This window comes from Tetrao urogallus, assembly GCF_951394365.1.
Source record: "Tetrao urogallus genome assembly, chromosome: 18".
Lineage (NCBI taxonomy): Eukaryota > Metazoa > Chordata > Aves > Galliformes > Phasianidae > Tetrao > Tetrao urogallus.
The window spans coordinates 10184364-10206144 of NC_136831.1; the positions used below are offsets into that span (position 1 = coordinate 10184364).

Sequence of the window (21781 nt, forward strand, 5' to 3'; positions counted from 1 at the left end):
TACAACACTGAAAGATTGTATTGCAACAATGCAGCACTCAAAAACAATTTCTTCCTTTAATAGCCAGATGTAATTAGGAATTGATCTTAATTTCAGGAAAGAATACAGGTATTTCCAACCAAGATAGGTAGGCTGAAATAAAACTTTTGTGTTGTTTATACCTACTTTTATATTTTAGATCTTATATGCTTGTATACTCTAGATTTTCTCTTTTTCACAGAACAGTATACTCACTGACTGAGCATATTTTCTTTCCTACAGAGCGCTCTTCTGACTGTGCTTCCTGTGTAAGCGCAGCCATGGCTTCTCCAGATTCTGAGATGGCCGCCTTCGGAGAGGCCGCTCCATATCTCCGAAAGTCAGAGAAGGAAAGAATCGAGGCCCAGAACAAGCCTTTTGATGCCAAGACATCTGTCTTTGTGGCCCATCCCAAAGAATCCTTTGTGAAAGGGACAATCCAAAGCAAAGAATCTGGGAAGGTCACTGTCAAGACTGAAGCTGGAGAGGTGAGAAGAAAACAAGGGTTAAGAACTGAAAGTAATAACTACTTTCAACTGTTAGCTGACATTAACAAATCTGTGTTCCTCTGTTAGACTCTGACTGTGAAGGAAGATCAGGTCTTCGCCATGAACCCTCCCAAGTACGATAAAATTGAGGACATGGCCATGATGACCCACCTCCACGAACCCGCTGTGCTGTACAACCTCAAAGAGCGTTATGCAGCCTGGATGATCTACGTAAGTACCAGCAGCTCTCTTCCTTGGCTGGTAGCTGGGGAGGACTGCTGTGCCAGGCTGAGTGGAAGCCAACGTGCCGTGTCCCTTCCTTGCAGACCTACTCGGGCCTCTTCTGTGTCACTGTCAACCCCTACAAGTGGCTGCCGGTGTACAACCCGGAGGTGGTGTTGGCCTACCGAGGCAAAAAGCGCCAGGAGGCCCCTCCACACATCTTCTCCATCTCTGACAACGCCTATCAGTTCATGCTGACTGGTGAGAAAATTGCATTGTTTTTATTGAAAGTTAATATTTGCTTTAAAAAAAAAAAAAAATCAGTCTACATAGAGATGTAAACCTCAGCATGAACTTTTAATGAACTGTTATTTTAATATTTGCTAATATTGTGCATGAAACATAGTTCTGTTGTAAATATTTATAGAAGTCTTATTAATAGCATGCAAAAATGGGCACTGAAAAAAGTTACAGTAACAGTAATTAATAAGACATATTGGGTCAAATGAAACAAATAATTGAATCATAGAATGGCGTGGGTTGGCATGGACTTCAAGGATCATCAAGTTCCAACCCCCCTGTCACAGGCAGGGTTGCCAGATGCTAGATCATGTACTAGATTAGATTGCCAAGGACCCCATCCAACCTGGCCTTGAACATCTTCAGGGACAAGGCATCCACAGCCTATCTGGGCTACCTGTTCCAGCACCTCACCACTCTCAGTAAAAGACTTCTCCCGGACATCTAATCTAAATCTTACTTCCTTTATTTTAAAAGCATTCCTTCTCATCCTATCACTATCTACCTGTGTAAAAAGTTGATTTCCCTCATGTTTCTAAACTCCCTCAAAGTACTGGAATGTCACAATGAGGTCTCCCTTTAGCCTTCTCTTTTTCAGACTGAACAAGCCCAGTTCCTTCAGCCTGCCTTCATAGGAGAGGTGCTTCAGCCCTTGGATCATCTTCGTGGCCCTCCTTTGGACCCTCTCTGAAAGCTCCATGTCTTTCCTGTGTTGGGGGCTCCAGACTTAGCCACAGTACTTCAGATGAGTCCTCACAAGGGCAGAATAGAGGGGGTCAAATAGAGTCCCCTCCCTTGTCCTACTGGCTGCCCCTCTTCTGATGGCACCCAGGATATCACTGACCTTCCAGTCTGCAGGTGCACACTGCTGGCTCATGCTAAGTTTTTCATCAACCAGAACCCTAAGTCCTTCTCAGCAAGGCTACTTCCAAGGAATTCTTCTCCAAGTTTGTATACATATCTGGGATTATCTCACCAGAGTGCACTTTGCACTTGCACTTTGCTTTGTTGAACCTCTTAGCTTCACAAGGGCCCAGATTTAGAGTTTATCAGGGTCCCTTTAGATGGCATCACTTCCTTCTGCTGAATCAATCAATCACTTGACTTAACTTAGTGTCATCAAAAAATTTCCTGAAGGTTCACATCTTGAGGTGCACTCATGATGTTCAAGAGTACCAGACTGAAGATGGGCCCCTGGATGAGGCCACTCGTTATTGGCCTCCATCTGGACATAAATAGCCATTGACCACAAGCTTCTGGCTGTGACCTTCCAACTGATTCCTCATCCACTGAATAGTCCATCCTTCAAATCTCTCTCTCTCCAGTTTAGAGATAAAAATATAGGGGGCCATGTTAAAGGCCTTGCAGAAGTTCAAGTGGATTGCATCAGTTGCCTTCCCTTCATCCTCCAGTGCTGTCACTCTATCATAGAATGGCACCAGACTGGTCAGACACGACCTTCCCTTGGTGAAGCTGTGCTGGTTATATCAGATCACCTGATCGTCCCTCTTGCGCCTTCACACATCTTCCAGGAAGAGAGCTGTTCCATGATCTTCCTGGGCACAGAGGTGAGGCTCACCAGCCTGTAGATCCCCAGGTCATCCTTCCTCCTTTTCTTGGAAATGGCAGTGATGTTTCCTTTTTTCCAGTCCCTGGGAACTTTGCCTGACAGCCATGACTTTTCAAATATGATGGAGAGTGGCTCAGCAACCAAATCAGCCAGCTCCTTTAGGACTGTGGGTTGCATGTCATCCAGCTCCATGGACTTGTCTAAATTCAGCCTCATGAGTTGGTCTCGGACTTGCTCCGCCCTCACAGTGGGGAGCAGTTCCCTGCCTTGAGGTTCAGGTTCAGGGATGTGAGAATCCTGGCTACCAGTGAAGGCTGAGGCTAAGAACTCATTGAGTACCTCAGTCTTTTCCATATCTGTTGCTGTCAGTTTTCCTTTTTCATTTAGCAGGGGATCTTTTTGGCCTGTCTCTTCTGTAGATGTACCTGTGGAATCCCTGCTTGTTGTTGTTAACATCCCTTGCCAAGTTCAATTCCATCTGTGCCTTGGCTTTCCTGGTCCCATCTCTGCAAGTCCAGACAACATCTCTGTATTCTTCCCAGGTGACATGCCCTTGCTTCCACTGTCGATACTTGCCCTTCTTTTCCCCCAGTTTGACTACTTGCTCAGTCATGCTGGTTCCCTGCCTCTCCTGCCTGCTTTCTTATTCTGAGGGATGGAGAACTCTTGTGCTCTCAGAAAGGCATCCTTAAAGAGTAGCCAGCTTTGTTCCACTCCTTTGTCTTTAAGGACTTCTTCTCAGGAGATCTCATGCAACAATTACTTAAACAGCCTGCTCTCCTGAAGTTTAGGATCCTGACTCCACTCTTTGCCAGGCCCATGTTCCTCAAGATCACAAAGTCAACCAGGGCATGAACACTGCAGCCCAGGCTGCCTCCAGTCTTGGTATCTTTACCAGTCTCCTCTGCATTGGTGAGCACCACAGCCCTATTCATTATTTGGATCTCATTTGCTTGAAACATGACATAAAATATTAATAGAGTTCAGATGATTTAAATTTATCACTTAAAATATATTGTAGCTTAAGTCCTTGGTATTTTATCTTCATAGTCAAGACACAGATTAGACACAGATTGAAAAAAGAAAATGGTCTGATTTCAGGTGTTAGTCTGATATTTACAACTTGCTGAGAAAGAACGGGAGTCAGGATCTCAGCAAAACTGCACCATCCAGAAACAACAACAGAGGTATTAATTTCAAATTAGTTATTGGCTAATACCTTTGTTGGAGTTGTTTCTTCTCAGGCAAGAAAGTTTCTTGACCAAAATGTACGAGTATCCTTGCACTGAAACTGCAGTTTTTCTGAAGAAAATAAAATCGTTGATGTTCCTGCATCCACAATAGTTTCATAAGTACACAGAAACATAACTAAACATAATAATGTTGTCTGATAAATAAAATACTTGAATACTGAAGAAAAATACGAAGATAATTTATATGTTTCTTCTCCTTTTCTACTTTCACTTTTTAGCATTAGAGCAAGTTCATGAAGGACAAATAACTCAGCATTTTCTTTCATATATGCCTTATTCATGCTTCTTTGTCTTAGTCAGTGCGTTTAAAAACAGACTTGCAAAGGCAGAAATAAACAATGAACAGAAAAAAATCTGAAACAAAAGACAACCAAAACAATATAGGAACTTTCTTCTCCACTTTGGAAATAATGAATCCCTTTGAATTCATCATTAAGAACCAAACAAAAAAAAAAAAAAAAAAAAAAAGAGACTGTTTAAACATTTCCAACTTTGATTAAGTCTCTACAATTTTAGAAACCAGAGTTACTGAGGACAGAATAGTGAAATAAAAGGAGTTTAGTAAGGGGGCGGTCAGAATTCTTTTGATGCATACATTTATTGTCTATAACTGCTTGCTATATAGAGAGGGAAGCCAATTAGTCAGACTTCTATAATGATATTTTGCTAAAGGGAAGTTGAAAGAAACTGATCACAGATTCTTCCACTATTTGAAGACTTTCTGATGTTTTATTAGTCTTTAGTTGTACTTCCTGGAACATTCAAAAAACGCACCAGAAGTATATGATTAATCTCTGTGGATTCTACAGGGAGTTGCTTCATATGAGCATTTCAATCCAGCGTCAATAATAATGACATCTCTGAGGAACATAATTCTCCAGACTTTCCAAAATGTAAAATTACACAAATTCTTCCAGCAGTCTTCATGCCATATTTAGATTGATTGAGGAAATATGTCAAGAAGAGATATCAAGTTTCATTGCCCCAAGAGAGATTTTAAATGAATAGCGCAGGGGCAAAAAACAGTGTAGAAACCTAGCATTTGTCAACAGGAAGTATTTTCCTCACTGAAGCTGCCTGTATGTAATTCTCTCCAAAAATACTGCTTGTATTTACCTCACACTATGAGTTCCATCTTATTCAAGACCACCACTAACACATTTTTATTTCTGCCTCTTTCACAGACCGTGAGAATCAGTCAATTCTGATCACGTAAGTACGCTCCCTGCTGGAGTCTGTGCAGGGCTGCCCTGTGTCCCTGGACAGCTGCCTGACCTCAGCTTTCTGTTACTCTGCTTTGACAGCGGAGAATCCGGTGCAGGGAAGACTGTGAACACGAAACGTGTCATCCAGTACTTTGCAACAATTGCAGCTAGTGGGGAGAAGAAGAAGGAGGAGCAGTCCGGAAAAATGCAGGTAAGTTAGGGAAAGTAGATAGAACACTTGATCTGTGATTGCCCTTGCAACTAAACAATATTAATGAATAATTATCATCCTGTAGGGAACACTTGAGGATCAAATCATCAGCGCCAACCCACTGCTGGAGGCCTTTGGAAATGCCAAGACTGTGAGGAATGACAACTCCTCACGCTTTGTAAGTTGCTGCTTAGGACAAAAACTTTCACAGAATCACAGCATGGTTGAGGTGGGAAGGTGTGTTTGGAGGTGATCTGCTCCAACCTCCCTACTCAAGAGAACATACCCAGAGCAGGCTGTCCTGCAGCACGTCCTGGCAGCTTTTGAAGATCTCTAAGGAAGGAGATTCCACAAACTCTCTGTGCAATCGGTGTCAGCCATCAGCACAGTAAAGATGGAACTCTTGTGTTCCAAGTGTGTTTGTTTTTTTTTCTCCTACTGTGTTTTGCCCTATCAATAGGCAAGACTGGAAAGAGCCTGATTCTGACCTGTTTGCACCTTCCCTTGAGGCATTTCTAGACACTGAAAAGATGCCCCTGACATTTCTCTGTCATTTCTGTGCCTTCCCTCACAGAAATGGTGTTTCAGTCCTTTATTCTCCTTGCTTTATACAGGGGCAGTGAAATGCATCCAGGCTGAAATTGTTCTTTTTCCCCTCAACAGGGTAAATTCATCAGAATCCACTTTGGGGCCACAGGCAAACTGGCTTCTGCTGACATTGAAACTTGTAAGAGATGCTCCTGGCCTGCTCACATTCCTTCCCAAATTCCCACCTCCATGTCCTGTCTTGTACCTGACTCTTTCTTCCCTCCTTCTCAGATCTGCTGGAGAAGTCCAGAGTCACTTTCCAGCTCCCAGCAGAGAGAAGCTACCACATCTTTTATCAGATCACGTCCAACAAGAAACCAGAGCTAATAGGTAGGAAGGATCATTACATCTTTTTGGAGATGATCACCTAGCAACTGTTTCCTTTTCTGCCCTTTTGAAAATGTAACCCTGTATCTTTGCTATTCTCGCTTTCAGACATGCTCCTTATTACCACCAACCCATACGATTTCCATTATGTGAGTCAAGGCGAGATTTCTGTTCCCAGCATTGATGACCAAGAAGAGCTTATGGCTACAGATGTGAGTAACACAGCACAAAGATACCTGCATTCTATGCCTTGCAGGGTGGCTTACTAAAGACGTATTTTACTTGACTATTTCCACTGCAGAGTGCCATTGACATCCTGGGCTTCACTGCTGATGAAAAGACTGCCATCTACAAGCTGACAGGGGCTGTCATGCACTATGGGAACTTGAAGTTCAAGCAGAAACAGCGAGAGGAGCAGGCAGAGCCAGATGGCACAGAAGGTATCACCTAGTTCAGCTAGTAAAAATGATGAAAAGCTTCTTTGTTCATTGTCTGTTTAACTGTATCCTTGATCACAAGAAATGCTATTCTTTTATCCAGTGGATGCTTCTCAAAAACACACAGCCTGAAAATGGGAACTTTAACTAAGGGTCTCAGTTAGAAAAACCTTCAAGCACTATAACTGTTTGTTGTTGTTGTTGTTGCTGTTGTTGTTTCTCCAAAATCTGTCCTGCATTTCTTGCTTTGCAGAAGGTCTGTTTCCTCAGAACAAGAGTGGGCAGCAATCATGCCTAATATGATATCAGAGGGTTTAGGAGTGGTTCTGGGAGCTTCCAGATTCAAGCTTTCCCTATTCATACAATGCCTGTTCTTGCTTTTAAAACAGGCGAGCATTAGCTTCCATAATCTTCACTCCTTCCCATAACTTATCACAGAATTATAAAGGTTGGATGGGACCTCTGGAGATCATCTAGTCTAACCCTATGCTAAAGCATGTTCCCTATGTTACTTACACAGGAAAGCTTCCAGGCAGGTTTTGAATATCTCCAGAGGAGACTCCACCACCTCTCTGGGCAGCCTGTTCCAGTGCTCTGTAACCCTCAAAGTAATTTTTTTTTTCTCATGTAAATATGTAACTTCCTATGTTCCAGTTTTGTCTGTGGCTTCTTGTTGTGTTGCTGGACACCACTGCTTGACTCCCACTCAGTAGATATTTATAAGCACTGATAAAATCCCCTCTCAGTCTTCTCTTCTCCAGGTTGAGCCAGTCAGAGCATACCAATAACTTCGCATTTCTGAAAAATGAAGAGCAGATTTGCTCACACAGACCAAATTCTAGCCACTGACCAATGATGAATGTTCCCCTCTTTCTTACTTTCTTCCTTTCTAGTGGCTGATAAGGCTGCCTACCTGATGGGTCTGAACTCAGCAGACCTGCTCAAGGCACTGTGCTACCCTCGAGTCAAAGTTGGGAATGAGTATGTGACCAAGGGTCAAACTGTGCAGCAGGTATAATCTTAAGTATAAAACTATATGATCTGAAGAATAATGTGAGTATTCTTCTTCTGCAACAGAAGGTAACCCCAGTTCTTTAATCTCTGTTCTAGGTGCACAACTCAGTTGGTGCTCTGGCAAAGGCTGTCTATGAGAAGATGTTCTTGTGGATGGTTATTCGCATCAACCAGCAGCTGGATACCAAGCAGCCCAGGCAGTACTTCATTGGTGTCCTGGACATCGCTGGCTTTGAGATCTTTGATGTAAGGAACAAAACTTGGCATCATAGTTATGAGAGGGGCAGAAAGAGATCTTGAGAACTCAGAAACACATTTCTTTTTAAGAAGATTCTGAAGTGTATGCTCCTAATCTGCTGGTTTTGAGATAATCATCTCTCTTTATCACAGTAGAATGCTTAAATTGCTTTATGAGCGTACACTTTGACTCTTAATATTGTCAACAGGTAGAAAAAAACACTGTTTTGACAGACAAGTTTAGACACCATTGACTGGGAAAAGAGCTCACACAGATGTGGACCAGGGATTTGAACAGTCTTGGAAGAGCCAAGGAAAGGGAAATGCTGTGATATATGAAATAGAGCATATTTCCTGTGTTGTGAATGCAGTGGTGCTAATAGGAGTTCTGTGTCAAAACAAAGAAAACTAGATTCGTGATTTGAGGGCAGAGAAATTCTGGTGGATACTGAGGAAGCCTCCATTTTCCCAGAAGTTAGAGATCTGACACACCTCCATGGTGCAGCAACTGAGGTTCCTGAAAAATCAATCTTTGAATAGCACAGTAACAAATAAATTTTACTTGCAGATTGATTTCAAAAATAGTGCTAATAAAGCCCTGCAAGGACGGTACATTTTTTCTATAGTAGGAATCCTTCTAAGAAATTAGATGTAATTACTGTATTGCTAGGTTTGGTGGTTCAGTTAGGGAATTTCAAACAGAATCAGAAGTATACTAACACAACTCTGTGATCATTGCTGCCTCTTTGAGAACCTGTGTACTTCTCTTTGCTTTAAACAGTTCAACAGCTTTGAGCAGCTGTGCATCAACTTCACTAATGAGAAACTGCAACAGTTCTTCAACCACCACATGTTCGTGCTGGAACAGGAGGAGTACAAGAAGGAAGGCATTGAATGGGAATTCATTGACTTTGGGATGGACCTGGCTGCCTGCATTGAGCTCATTGAAAAGGTACTTTTTCCATTTAAGTGTATGATGTATTCTGGAATTTTGTGATGTTTCTCAGTTAGATTCAGCTAGGAGAGAAATTGCAGCCGGACAGCCAGTTTCAGTGAAACAAGGCATTTTGTGGAATTAATACTTTAGTCCAGTGCTCAGGAATTAGTACAGCTAAATGGAAATCTGTATCACCAATCTTGCATCACTGTGTCTTCAAGCATGGAAAAGGTAGTCTACACTCCCACCAACAGAATTCTTTAAAAACAACTAAAGTCACTTTACATTTTCTCTGAAGATGCAAAATCAAAACTCCACACACATTGTTTAGGAAATAAATATGGCATGCCCCAATTTTCCAAGACAATCTGCATCTTGTAGCTATTTTCCCAATTGTATTTGTCTGCCACTTCTCCTGGTTCTACAGCCAATTTTAACCTGAAGTGGTGAGACATTCTTACCAGTTCAGAGAAGACAGACTGCTGAAAGGTAAGGAAAGACAAAAGAATTCTTTACAAACTTAGCCTCTTATTCAGGCAGAGATGCTACCAGCAATACACAGGTACCTCTGAATCTCATAGCACACGCTTCACACTAAGGTGATCTTTCTCTGTTACTTCTTGTGCTATCTTCCAGCCCATGGGCATCTTCTCCATCCTGGAAGAGGAGTGCATGTTCCCCAAGGCAACTGACACCTCTTTCAAGAACAAGCTCTATGACCAGCATCTGGGCAAGTCCAGCAACTTCCAGAAGCCCAAGCCTGCCAAAGGCAAGGCTGAGGCCCATTTCTCCCTCATACACTATGCTGGCACAGTGGACTACAACATCACTGGTTGGCTTGAGAAGAACAAGGACCCCCTGAACGAAACTGTCATTGGGTTGTACCAGAAGTCATCTGTGAAGACACTGGCCTTACTGTTTGCCACCTACGGTGGAGAAGCTGGTAAATTTTCCACAATCAATTTTTTCATATGCGCATAGAGTTTGAAGCAGAATCTCAAAGGCAATGCTAAAGATTTCTGATCTTTTTATTTCTTTCGATTTTCAGAGGGTGGTGCCAAAAAGGGTGGCAAGAAGAAGGGTTCTTCTTTCCAGACAGTCTCTGCTCTTTTCCGTGTAAGTACCAAACTTACCTTTTTCATGGAAGGACAGCAAACTCATTCTGGATCTGAAATGTGTGTTTCAGTTTTGGACATTAATCTTATCATCCTTGCAGAATCAGAAAGAGGCACTAGAAATACCAGGAAAGCTGTACCTCAATGTGTGTCTGGTCTTCTTATTGAAGGAGATAGATTGATATCATTCAGCCTCCTGAAACAATCTAGGCAATTGCTTGTTCCTTTTTCTCTAATTAGCTACAGATATTGCATCCTTGGCTGATTTATCGCAACTGTCTCCTTCAGTTTTGCTCTTATCTTTTCTGGATTCAATAGAAATTGCAAAAGGGTAAAGTTCACCAACTTAGATTTAGAATAAATAATCGTAGAATCGTAGAATCATAGAATCACCAAAGTTGGAAAAGACCTCCAAGATCATCCATCCCAATCATCCGTCTATCATCAGTATTTCCCCACTAAACCATGTCGTTTAGAACACCATCTAAAAGTTTCTTGGACCCAACACTGACTCCACCACCTCCCTGGGCAGCCCATTCCAGTGCCTGACCACTGTTTCAGAGAAGAAATTTTACTTGATGTCCAACCTGAACCTCCCCTGGGTACAACTTGAGGCCATTCCATCTTGTCCTCTCACTAGTTACTCAGGAGAAGAGGTTGACCCTCACCTCACTACTGGTAGCTGCAGAGAGCAATAATATCTCCCCCGAGCCTCCTCTTCTCCAGACTAAATAATCCCAGTTCCTCAGCTGCTCCCCATTAGACTTGTGCTCCAAACCCCTCACAGCTTCATTGCCCTTCTCTGGATGTACTCCAGGGCCACAATTTCTTCCTTGTAGTGAGGGGTCCAAAACTGAAAACAGTATTCAAGGTGCAGCCTCACCAATGATAAGTACAGGGGAAGATCACCTCCTGCTCCTGCTGGCTACACCGTTTTTGATACAAGTCAGGATGCCATTGGCCTTCTTGGCCACCTGGGCATGCTGCTGGCTCATGTTCAGCTGAACATCGACCAACACCCCCAGGTCTTCTTCCTCTGCACAGTCTCCCAGTCACTCTGTCCCAAGCCTGTCTCTTCCAATGCAAAACTGTTCTGTTTCTATTCTGTGAAATCTACTACCACATAAAAATGTAGTCAGGCTTAGCCTGACAAAACCAGGTGTCTGCAGTTTCCCAGTTTCCCTCAAGGAGCTCTGCAATATGCTGTAGGATAGATAAGTCTGTATCCTGAAACATTCAGTTTGATAAATCCACTATTAAGTGGACAACAATTAATAATAATTAATCTCATACATTCACAGGAGAATTTAAACAAGTTGATGACAAACCTGAGAAGCACTCACCCCCATTTTGTACGCTGCATCATCCCAAATGAAACAAAAACACCTGGTAAGGAGATACAGTGGGTAAAATTAGAACTGCAGAAGCTCTTAGGTTGAGTGTCAAACAGTGGGGTAGTCACTAATTGTGGTGTTTGTTAGGTGCCATGGAACATGAGCTGGTGCTGCACCAGCTGAGATGCAATGGTGTGCTCGAGGGCATCAGGATTTGCAGGAAAGGATTCCCCAGCAGAGTCCTATATGCTGACTTCAAACAGAGGTAAGAGTGGTACCACTTGCTGTCCATTCAGAACGAAGTGAATAGCCTGGATGTTGAAATGCACTTGAAACATACACGTTACACTGGTATTGAAGTAATATGTAAATGCTTCTCTGTCAGATCATGATGACATGGCCAAAGATTAGGATTACTTTGGACTCTGAACTAACAGTAAAAATATTCTCCGTATCCCACTCTCAAAGGTTGAATTGGCTTCCAGCATTAGACTAATTCAAAGAGATAGTCTGAGAAGACTGGGGTTCAATTGTACTGGGGGTTTCAATAACAGGTATTTCTTCATATCTTGTTTCCTCCTACAGATACAGAGTGCTTAATGCGAGTGCTATCCCAGAAGGACAATTTATGGATAGCAAGAAGGCTTCTGAGAAGCTCCTTGGATCCATTGATGTGGACCACACCCAGTACAGATTTGGTCACACCAAGGTATGAACAAGTCTTGTGTTCAAAGAGAGAGCAATAAGAGCTGGTTGCTTCCTGAGGGTCAGGGAGTGCAGTGCAGTGCAGTGCAGTAACACAGCTGGCAGCTCAGGTGCCTCAGCCAAAAAAGATCCAAGCACACAGTACTTTGCCAAGGCAAGTGAAGAAGACCAACCAAGGACAGATTCAACTAAGAGTCCAAATCATCCAGTAGGTTTGTGACAACAAGAAAGGTGTGAGGTGAAGACTCAACAAGAAACTCTTGTTTTAAAGGTTGATTGTGGCCAGGTCTAGGTAGGATACCAAGGATCAGGCACAACTCAGTAATTTCCTGATCAATGAAACAGGTCTAACATTAAGTCAGGAAGAAGAGTTCACTGTGGTCTCACAGGCTGAGTGGGAAACCAAAATTGTAATAAGATGATTCAGGCAGGGACTGAAGGTCTAGGGCTGAGCTATCAAGAAGCTCCTAGACACAGTGGAAAAATGATGTGTGAAGGAAGCCAAGGTTAGGCTGGTCATGATCATTAATGTCTCCTTCTGAAAGCTGAAAGCCTGTTGTCTCTGTATTATGGCTTACCCGACAGTTATGTGCTGCAACATTTTATTTTCAAGGTGTTCTTCAAAGCTGGGCTGCTGGGACTTCTGGAGGAGATGAGAGATGATAAGCTGGCTGAAATCATCACTCGCACACAAGCCAGATGCAGGGGCTTCCTGATGAGAGTGGAGTACCAGAGGATGGTGGAGAGGAGGTAAATATGCATATTTAGTTTATTTATTCTCATGGTGCTTGGTTAATTGAGTTTAAAATTTTCACACTCAAGGTATGTAATCACTACATGAATTGTATTTTAGGGAGTCCATCTTCTGCATCCAGTACAACGTTCGTGCATTCATGAATGTCAAGCACTGGCCCTGGATGAAGCTGTTCTTCAAAATCAAACCCCTGCTGAAGAGTGCAGAGTCTGAAAAGGAGATGGCAAACATGAAACAAGAGTTTGAGAAGACCAAGGAAGAGCTTGCAAAGTCTGAGGCAAAGAGGAAGGAGCTGGAGGAGAAAATGGTTGTCCTATTGCAGGAGAAAAATGACCTGCAGCTCCAAGTGCAGGCGGTGAATATCATTGCTTATTTGGATAAAGTGTTACACAGGCAGACTGCTTTTTTCCTCCAGGCAGAGACTTGTAGGAAGATAACTAATTTACAGTAGGAAAAAAGTCACACACTTAGAGTCACTGGAAGGTTGAATAAATGGACAGTGGCAGGGGTGCCCCCTATCAGCCAGTGAAGTAACCTGGCAATGCCAAATAAACTTGATGGCTCTTCTGTCCTAAGGAGAGAGACTTGTAGCACTAATCAATTGTAAAAAGTAGCAAACAAATCTGTCTGAACTGGATAGGAAGAATCTCCATCAGTTCAGCCTTCAAAGCAGTGCTCTTATGCAATAGAGTAAAAGCAACCATGAGAAGGACCCATTTTTCCTAATCACAAATGTACCATAATGACTAGATTGCTAGATATTTGACATTCAGCTATCAATCAGGAGTCAGTTTCTTCATTCCAAAAAAACCACCAACTTCTCTAGTTCATTATTCTCACAAATAAAAACACCTAATTCCCCAATATTATATTAAACAAAACAAAACAAAACAGAAGCATTTAAATATTGTGTCTGTGGGAGAAAAAAAAAAACAACAACAAAACAGAACTTCAAAACATTATAACTCACAAAAATCTGTGTCTCCTCATAGGAAGCAGATAGCTTGGCTGATGCTGAGGAAAGATGTGACCAGCTCATCAAAACCAAAATCCAGCTGGAAGCCAAAATTAAGGAGGTGACAGAACGGGCTGAGGATGAGGAGGAAATTAATGCTGAGCTGACAGCCAAGAAGAGGAAACTGGAGGATGAATGCTCAGAGCTGAAGAAAGATATAGATGACCTGGAGTTAACGTTGGCCAAGGTTGAGAAGGAAAAGCATGCCACTGAGAACAAGGTACACACATGAGAAGTCACATAATGTGTGAAGCTACTCTCAGAGTAGAAGTGTCTACTGCACCAGAACATGTTGGCTCTGGAAAAATCGTGCAGGATCTCATCTAAACTGCAAAAGATAAAATAAACCTCATTGCAAAACACTGCAAAATGCAACTGCCACTACAACAACAGGCAAGTTTTATACCATGTTTTAATGTTTCCACCAATTCGTAGGTGAAAAATCTCACAGAGGAGATGGCAGTCCTGGACGAGACAATTGCCAAGCTGACAAAGGAGAAGAAAGCCCTCCAAGAGGCCCATCAGCAGACACTGGATGACCTGCAAGTAGAGGAAGACAAAGTCAATACACTGACCAAAGCTAAAACCAAGCTGGAGCAGCAAGTGGATGATGTAAGAACAAAAGCATATGGCTATTATATATGGCTATTATATATATGAACATGGCTGGCAGAGCACTGATGATCTCATTCTGTTTAGCTGGAAGGGTCCCTGGAGCAAGAGAAGAAGCTGCGCATGGACCTTGAGAGAGCAAAGAGGAAACTTGAAGGAGACCTGAAGTTGGCCCATGATAGCATAATGGATTTGGAAAATGATAAGCAGCAGCTGGATGAGAAACTGAAGAAGTAAGTGAGGTTGTGGGACACCTGAGTGCTAGTGGGTACACTTAAATGTTTTTTTTCAGGCACTAACATCATTTGCTTTGTGCAAAAGGAAAGACTTTGAAATCAGCCAAATCCAGAGCAAAATTGAGGATGAGCAAGCCCTGGGCATGCAGTTACAGAAGAAGATCAAGGAGCTGCAGGCAAGTCTCTGGTCCTTCCCTTCTGGCCTTCAGAAAACATCTGAAGGAGAAGGACATGGGTGTGAAGGGTTCCTGATGCTCCCCAGGCCCGTATTGAGGAACTGGAGGAGGAAATCGAGGCAGAGCGAACCTCTCGGGCCAAAGCAGAGAAGCACCGAGCTGACCTCTCCAGGGAGCTGGAGGAGATCAGTGAGCGCCTGGAGGAAGCAGGAGGGGCTACGGCAGCTCAGATTGAGATGAACAAGAAGCGTGAGGCAGAATTTCAGAAGATGCGCCGTGACCTGGAAGAGGCCACGCTGCAGCACGAAGCCACGGCTGCCGCCCTGCGGAAGAAGCATGCGGACAGCACAGCGGAGCTTGGGGAGCAGATCGACAACCTGCAACGAGTCAAGCAGAAGCTGGAGAAGGAGAAGAGTGAGCTGAAGATGGAGATTGATGACTTGGCCAGCAACATGGAGTCTGTCTCCAAAGCCAAGGTAAAGAAAGGCAATACTATTTATTCACAGGGCAAAGGCATGGTGCTTAGGCGGTATCTATAAATCACATTTGTACCAGAATTCTGCTGTAAAAATCAGGCAGAGTCCAGACTTTCATCTCCTTTCCTTCCTTGCTTTCAATACCTAGGCAAATCTAGAGAAGATGTGCCGCACTCTGGAGGACCAGCTCAGTGAGCTTAAAACCAAGGAGGAGCAGAATCAGCGCATGATCAATGACCTCAATACCCAAAGAGCCCGTCTGCAAACAGAAACAGGTGACATATCCTAATTCTTGATGTCCAATGAGAGAACCTCTAAATTAGAATGATACGTTACAGTGCAAAGGGAGAATTTAGCTCACATCTCATAACTATTCCAGATTCCATGGCTTTACAGTGTACCCAAGTGCTTGTTATTGTAGATATTTTAAACATTTATATCATTTATCTTCAGTCAAACATGACCTCAGGTCGCTAACAATGGCAATGTCCATGTGGACCACATCAGTAATAGTGTGGCCAGCAGGACTAGGGAAGGGATTAATCATCAGGAAGAAATTCTTTAGGCAGACAGTGGTGAGGCACTGGAACAGAGTGTTCAGAGAAGCAGTGTATGTCCCTTCTGAAGGAGAGCTTAAGGTTAGATTGGATGGAGTTTTGAGCAACCTCATGTAATGGAACGCATTCCAGCCCATGGCTGGAGGATTGGAAGTAGATGGATTTGAAAGTGCCTTCCAATTCAAACTATTCTTTGACTCTTTGATTGCATGATTTTATGATAGTCCCTCTCTACTCATCACTGGTGCAACTCGCTACACATTTGGATCCCTCACTACACTAAAATTCTAGAGCTGCTGGAACAGTAGTGCTGATGATGCAGCTAGAAAACAAGACATGAGGGAACTGAGGTTGCTTAGTTTTGAGAAAATGAGGCTTAGAGGAAAACTCATCACGCTCTACATTTTCTTAAAAGCTGGTTTTGATTTTTTTCTCAGTGGTCTAGGGATAGGGAATGGTCTCTGTTTGCACCAGGGGAGGTTCAGATTAGATGTCAGGGAGAATTTTTTCATGGAAAGGGTGGTTAGGCATTGGAAATGGCTGCTGAGAGAAGTATTAGAATCACTGGAAACATTTAAAAATGTGTGAATGAGATGCTTAAGGACATGGTTAAGTGACAATGATGGGATTTATAAGACCTATGGGTCATATTTAAACCAAATCACTTTATGATCTATGATTCTACTGTTAGTATAACACTTCTTTTTTCTTCTCACTTTACATTTTCCAGGTGAATATTCTCGCCAGGCAGAGGAAAAAGATGCTTTGATTTCTCAGCTCTCTAGGGGCAAGCAAGGATTTACCCAACAGATTGAGGAACTGAAGAGACATCTAGAGGAAGAAATAAAGGTCTGGAAATACCTTCTTCCTTCAAGCCATGTTACCATGACATGCATGTGTAGAATCCTATCTAAAACAAGAGCGGCTCAGTGTTCTTTCCCCAAACACTTGCAGTACAGGAGGGAGCAGCGTTTGTACTTGAGGGGGAAGGAACCATAGTGAATTTGATGCTAGAGAAAGTTATCCTTTGAGGAGATTCTGATACCCTGTAAGACAAGATCCATGCTCATTTCTAGAAATATTTACAGAACCATCACACTATTGTCCCCAGGCCAATTTTCATTAACATATCTTGATCCTCTAGCACACATTTTTGAGGGATTCACTGTCTCCCGGCCTTACATTTGTTTCATCAGGGTTTACCCATCCTTACCCCTGGAGCAGTACTCCTGATTATGACAATCCCGCTTTCAATATGCATCTTAAGATATTCAGCTTAGAAATCTCAATGTTCTCACAGGCCAAGAACGCCTTGGCACATGCCTTACAATCTGCACGTCATGACTGTGAGTTGCTCCGGGAACAATACGAGGAGGAGCAGGAAGCCAAGGGTGAGCTGCAGCGTGTCCTGTCCAAGGCCAACAGCGAAGTGGCCCAGTGGAGAACCAAATATGAGACGGACGCTATTCAGCGCACAGAGGAGCTGGAGGAGGCCAAGTATGTGGGGAATTAGGATGTGAAATGGCTGGAGAAGTCTGAGATAATCAAGGGAAATTAGAAGTCACTGATAATGGATTAAGATAGGGTTGGGATGAAGGCAGTGACATCCTTGCTTGCGCTAGAAGAGAGAGAGGAAAAGCATTTCAGTCTTTCAGTCTGTGAAAAAGTGCAGACTGAAAGACACACATACATTCAGGATTTTGTTAAGCTAACAAAGGCTGAATACTCAGTAGGTGTTAGGACAAAGCTTAGACAAACCCTTTAGACTGCATGCAACCACTATGCAGAAAAACCACTGAACAGATGGAGGGTCAAAATCCCCATGTGATCAAATGCCCTCTTATGAATGTAAAACGCAGGCTCCCTCTTCATCTCTAACCTGCAGCTGTGTTTGCCTCCTTCCAGGAAGAAGCTGGCACAGCGCCTGCAGGATGCAGAGGAACATGTTGAAGCCGTGAATGCCAAATGTGCTTCCCTGGAAAAGACAAAGCAGAGGCTGCAGAATGAGGTGGAGGACCTGATGATTGATGTGGAGCGATCAAATGCTGCCTGCGCAGCTCTGGACAAAAAGCAGAAGAACTTTGACAAGGTATTCTGGGCTCCAGGCCTGTGTTTCCTGGGCACACAATGATTGTCGCATCCGTACTCATGATCTGTTTTTCCTCAGATCTTGGCAGAGTGGAAGCAGAAGTACGAGGAAGCACAGACTGAGCTGGAGGCCTCCCAGAAGGAATCTCGCTCCCTCAGCACAGAGCTGTTCAAGATGAAGAATGCCTATGAGGAGTCCCTGGACCACCTGGAAACGCTGAAGCGTGAGAACAAGAACTTGCAGCGTAAGTCACTCAGCCTTTCCTGCTGGCAGGGCTTTCTCAGAAGCTCTCCTGCCCACCTCTCCACCTGGGTTTGTGCCTGCAGTGATGGGAGCAGACCTGTTATGCTGGGGTCACAGGGCCTTTCCCTCTATGCTCTATACCTGACCACGTGAACGTTCATTCTTCTCTGCAGAGGAGATTGCTGACCTCACAGAGCAGATTGCAGAGGGAGGAAAGGCAATTCATGAGCTGGAGAAAGTCAAGAAGCAGATTGAGCAGGAGAAGTCTGAACTCCAAGCCTCTCTGGAGGAAGCTGAGGTACATAGTGCTAAGACTTGTTTCCAATATTATGGAATGGAAACAGTAATCTGTAGATATTGTGGAAAATATAGATTATGTTCTGAAGGATTGCATATGAGATTGCTTAGAGAGGAAATTATATTTCTATTCACTGTTTCTTTTTTACTTGTCTAGGCCTCCCTGGAACATGAAGAGGGGAAGATCCTGCGCCTCCAACTGGAGCTTAACCAGATCAAGTCTGAGATTGACAGGAAGATAGCTGAAAAAGATGAGGAAATTGACCAGCTGAAGAGAAACCACCTCAGAATTGTGGAGTCCATGCAGAGCACCTTGGATTCTGAGATCAGGAGCAGGAATGAAGCCCTGCGGCTGAAGAAGAAGATGGAGGGAGACCTGAATGAAATGGAGATCCAGCTGAGCCATGCCAACCGCATGGCTGCTGAGGCACAGAAGAACCTGAGAAACACACAAGGAACACTCAAGGTATGAAGCTAAATAAATGCACATAGGCATATTGCTTCCCTCCTGTTATATAGAGTCGTTATTACAGTTGTAATTCATTAAAAGAGCAAGAAATGTCACTATCCACAGGGTTCCATTGCTCTGCAACCTTGTAATCTACTTTTTCTGCTTTACAGGATACCCAGATACACTTGGACGATGCTCTCAGGTCACAGGAGGACCTGAAGGAGCAGGTGGCCATGGTGGAGCGCAGAGCAAACCTGCTGCAGGCTGAAGTTGAGGAACTAAGGGCAGCCCTGGAGCAGACAGAGCGCTCGAGAAAAGTGGCTGAGCAGGAACTTCTGGACGCAACTGAACGTGTGCAGCTCCTCCACACCCAGGTCAGATTATTTCCAGGGAATTAATCCCATCAGCATGAGATAGTGTAGAATGAGATATCGTTATGTATTTTACTTATTGCTGTGCATCTCACTGTGTAAACACTTGAAGAACAATACCGCAACATATCTAATCCAGCTAGCCATCCCTATCTGGTTTGCTACCATGGCTCTAAAGAGGATTCCTGCATTACAAACTTTAACAAACATTATTCTCCCTCTCAGTTCTTGATGTGGAGGTATCAGGTCTAAGAGTAAAAATCCTAACATTCCTGTTATGCAGAATACCAGCTTGATCAACACCAAGAAGAAGTTGGAAACTGACATTGTGCAAATTCAGAGTGAAATGGAAGACACCATCCAGGAAGCCCGCAATGCTGAAGAGAAGGCCAAGAAGGCCATCACCGATGTGAGTCGTGGCTCTTTCACTGCTGATGGCTGATGCATCTCCCCCAAAAAGTCTCTGGCAAACCTGGCTTTGCTGCTTTGCCTCTCCAGGCGGCCATGATGGCAGAAGAGCTAAAGAAGGAGCAGGACACCAGTGCCCACCTGGAGAGGATGAAGAAGAACATGGACCAGACAGTGAAGGACCTGCAGCTCCGTCTGGATGAGGCAGAGCAGCTGGCCCTAAAAGGAGGCAAGAAGCAACTCCAGAAGCTGGAGGCCAGGGTGCGTAGGACTGGTATTTGTGCAAGTGTGTGCAATACCAAGTCATAGCAGGGAAGCTCCAAATATGGGTTTCTCATTGCAGGTACGGGAGCTGGAAGGGGAGGTTGATTCTGAACAGAAGCGCAGCGCTGAAGCCGTGAAGGGTGTGCGCAAGTATGAGAGGAGGGTGAAGGAGCTGACCTACCAGGTAAGGCAGGAAGCCTCCTTGAGTTGACACCCCTTACACCAGCATGTCAAAATGGCTGCACATTGTCCCCATGCGGTATTGTTGTCTTCATTTGGGAAGCAATTCTATCTTTCCTGCTTATCAACTTCTTTAGACTGAGGAAGACCGGAAGAATATTCTCAGGCTCCAGGATCTGGTGGATAAACTGCAGATGAAGGTGAAATCGTACAAGAGACAAGCTGAGGAGGCTGTAAGTATAACTTGAAGAATGAGTGAGAGTAATTTTACTTCAAGGAAGTATGATTGTAGAGATCAGAATGAAAACCAGAAAAGGGCCTGAAAGAATCTCCCGAGACACGTCTTGGCTCATTGTTCATTATCATGTCAGGCAGCCTTGCTTTCTTTGGGGCATGCTGCAGTCAGAGATTGACTGAGGGATGTTTTGCAGTGTAGTTTATCCAGGAAATGAAACTAAAATTGCCAACATCCATTAAATAAGAGGCTCATGAATCTGTGGCAGTAATCAACATCATGGGGTTTTCATGTGTTTCTGAATCTAACAAATGAAATGTAAATCAAGCACTAGGGAAGAGGAGAATAAGTACAAGAAATAATAAGACCATGTGACAAAACAGCTCCTCAAGAGTGACAAATTTCTGGTGCTTTTTGTTAATGTGGGTTCTCAAATAAGGGTGGATGAGGAAGTATTTGTGAGTCTTATGTTTAAACCATGGTAGGCAGGAGACAAGGTCTGTGCTTTCCTCTGGGGAGCTACAGCCCCTCAAGGCCTGGGCACAAAAGGACTGAAACCCCTGCCTTGGTTCCTCACCACCAACTCCTTGTCCTTGTACAGGAGGAGCTGTCCAATGTCAACCTGTCCAAATTCCGCAAGATCCAGCACGAGCTGGAGGAAGCAGAGGAGCGGGCTGACATTGCAGAGTCACAGGTCAACAAGCTCCGAGTGAAGAGCCGGGAGATTCATGGCAAGAAGATAGAAGAGGAAGAGTGAGAATGTCATGACAGTAAAGTGGCATAAGGAATTCACAAAATGTGAAAACTCTGTCACTTTCTTCCATAATTTGTATTTTTAACCCCCTCCATACATGGCAAATAAAAGGATTACTTCACAGACACATCATGAGCATTAGATTTCATCTCTTCCTCTTGTAACTGGTTACTGTGTCTGTTACCATGTGCTTTTGGGCCCAATTTTGGCTTATAACCTTTGCATGTTCTTACCACGGTAGAGCTTTCTGTCTACTAGCAGCCAATTGCTTACCACTTCTATCTCAATTCATTAGCTGTGAATTAGTGATTGGAACAAAATTAGAAATGACATTTCAAAGGCAGGGAAATCACAGCCGTTACTCTTCAAAATAAAGAGCTTTATCCACTTCACTTATTTAATTACAGTACACACTTCACATTAAAGGGTAACTTCTGCAGTACCGTCCATAGTCAAGTCCAACCCTTGATCCCAAGCCCATCTACAGGATGTGTCTCTTCCTTGATGACCTGAGGTATTATGGGCATGCCAAATTAGAAATAATTCATCCTAATGCTGCCAGTCCAGATCTGCCTCAGCCGTTTCAATCCTAGCAGCCTGATCCACCTGCTGGTTGTTGTGATGTTCTTCAGTGGCACGACTCTTGGGTACATGAGCATCTGTGTGATGTACCTTTACAACCATGTTCTCTATCAGGGCAGC

General features: G+C 43.6%; 1 protein-coding gene across 1 annotated transcript; it reads left to right on the forward strand.

Moving 5' to 3' along the window:
- Positions 1-299: 299 nt before the first annotated feature.
- Positions 300-21206, forward strand: LOC306953242 (myosin heavy chain, skeletal muscle, adult; the record flags this gene model as incomplete). The annotated part of the gene is made up of 38 exons (XM_079544112.1): positions 300-506; positions 594-737; positions 833-989; positions 5036-5063; positions 5156-5267; positions 5353-5445; positions 5931-5994; positions 6087-6185; positions 6291-6394; positions 6484-6622; positions 7513-7631; positions 7730-7879; positions 8652-8822; positions 9444-9750; positions 9856-9923; positions 11224-11311; positions 11404-11521; positions 11842-11965; positions 12575-12711; positions 12815-13070; positions 13708-13950; positions 14166-14342; positions 14430-14575; positions 14664-14754; positions 14841-15230; positions 15379-15505; positions 16518-16636; positions 17088-17284; positions 17693-17876; positions 17955-18120; positions 18293-18417; positions 18574-18882; positions 19038-19241; positions 19522-19647; positions 19737-19907; positions 19990-20094; positions 20228-20323; positions 20927-21206. The coding sequence occupies 38 exons, from the start codon at positions 300-302 to the stop codon at positions 21080-21082; spliced, it is 5817 nt and encodes a 1938-aa protein (XP_079400238.1). The 3' UTR covers positions 21083-21206.
- Between the last annotated feature and the right edge of the window lie 575 nt (positions 21207-21781).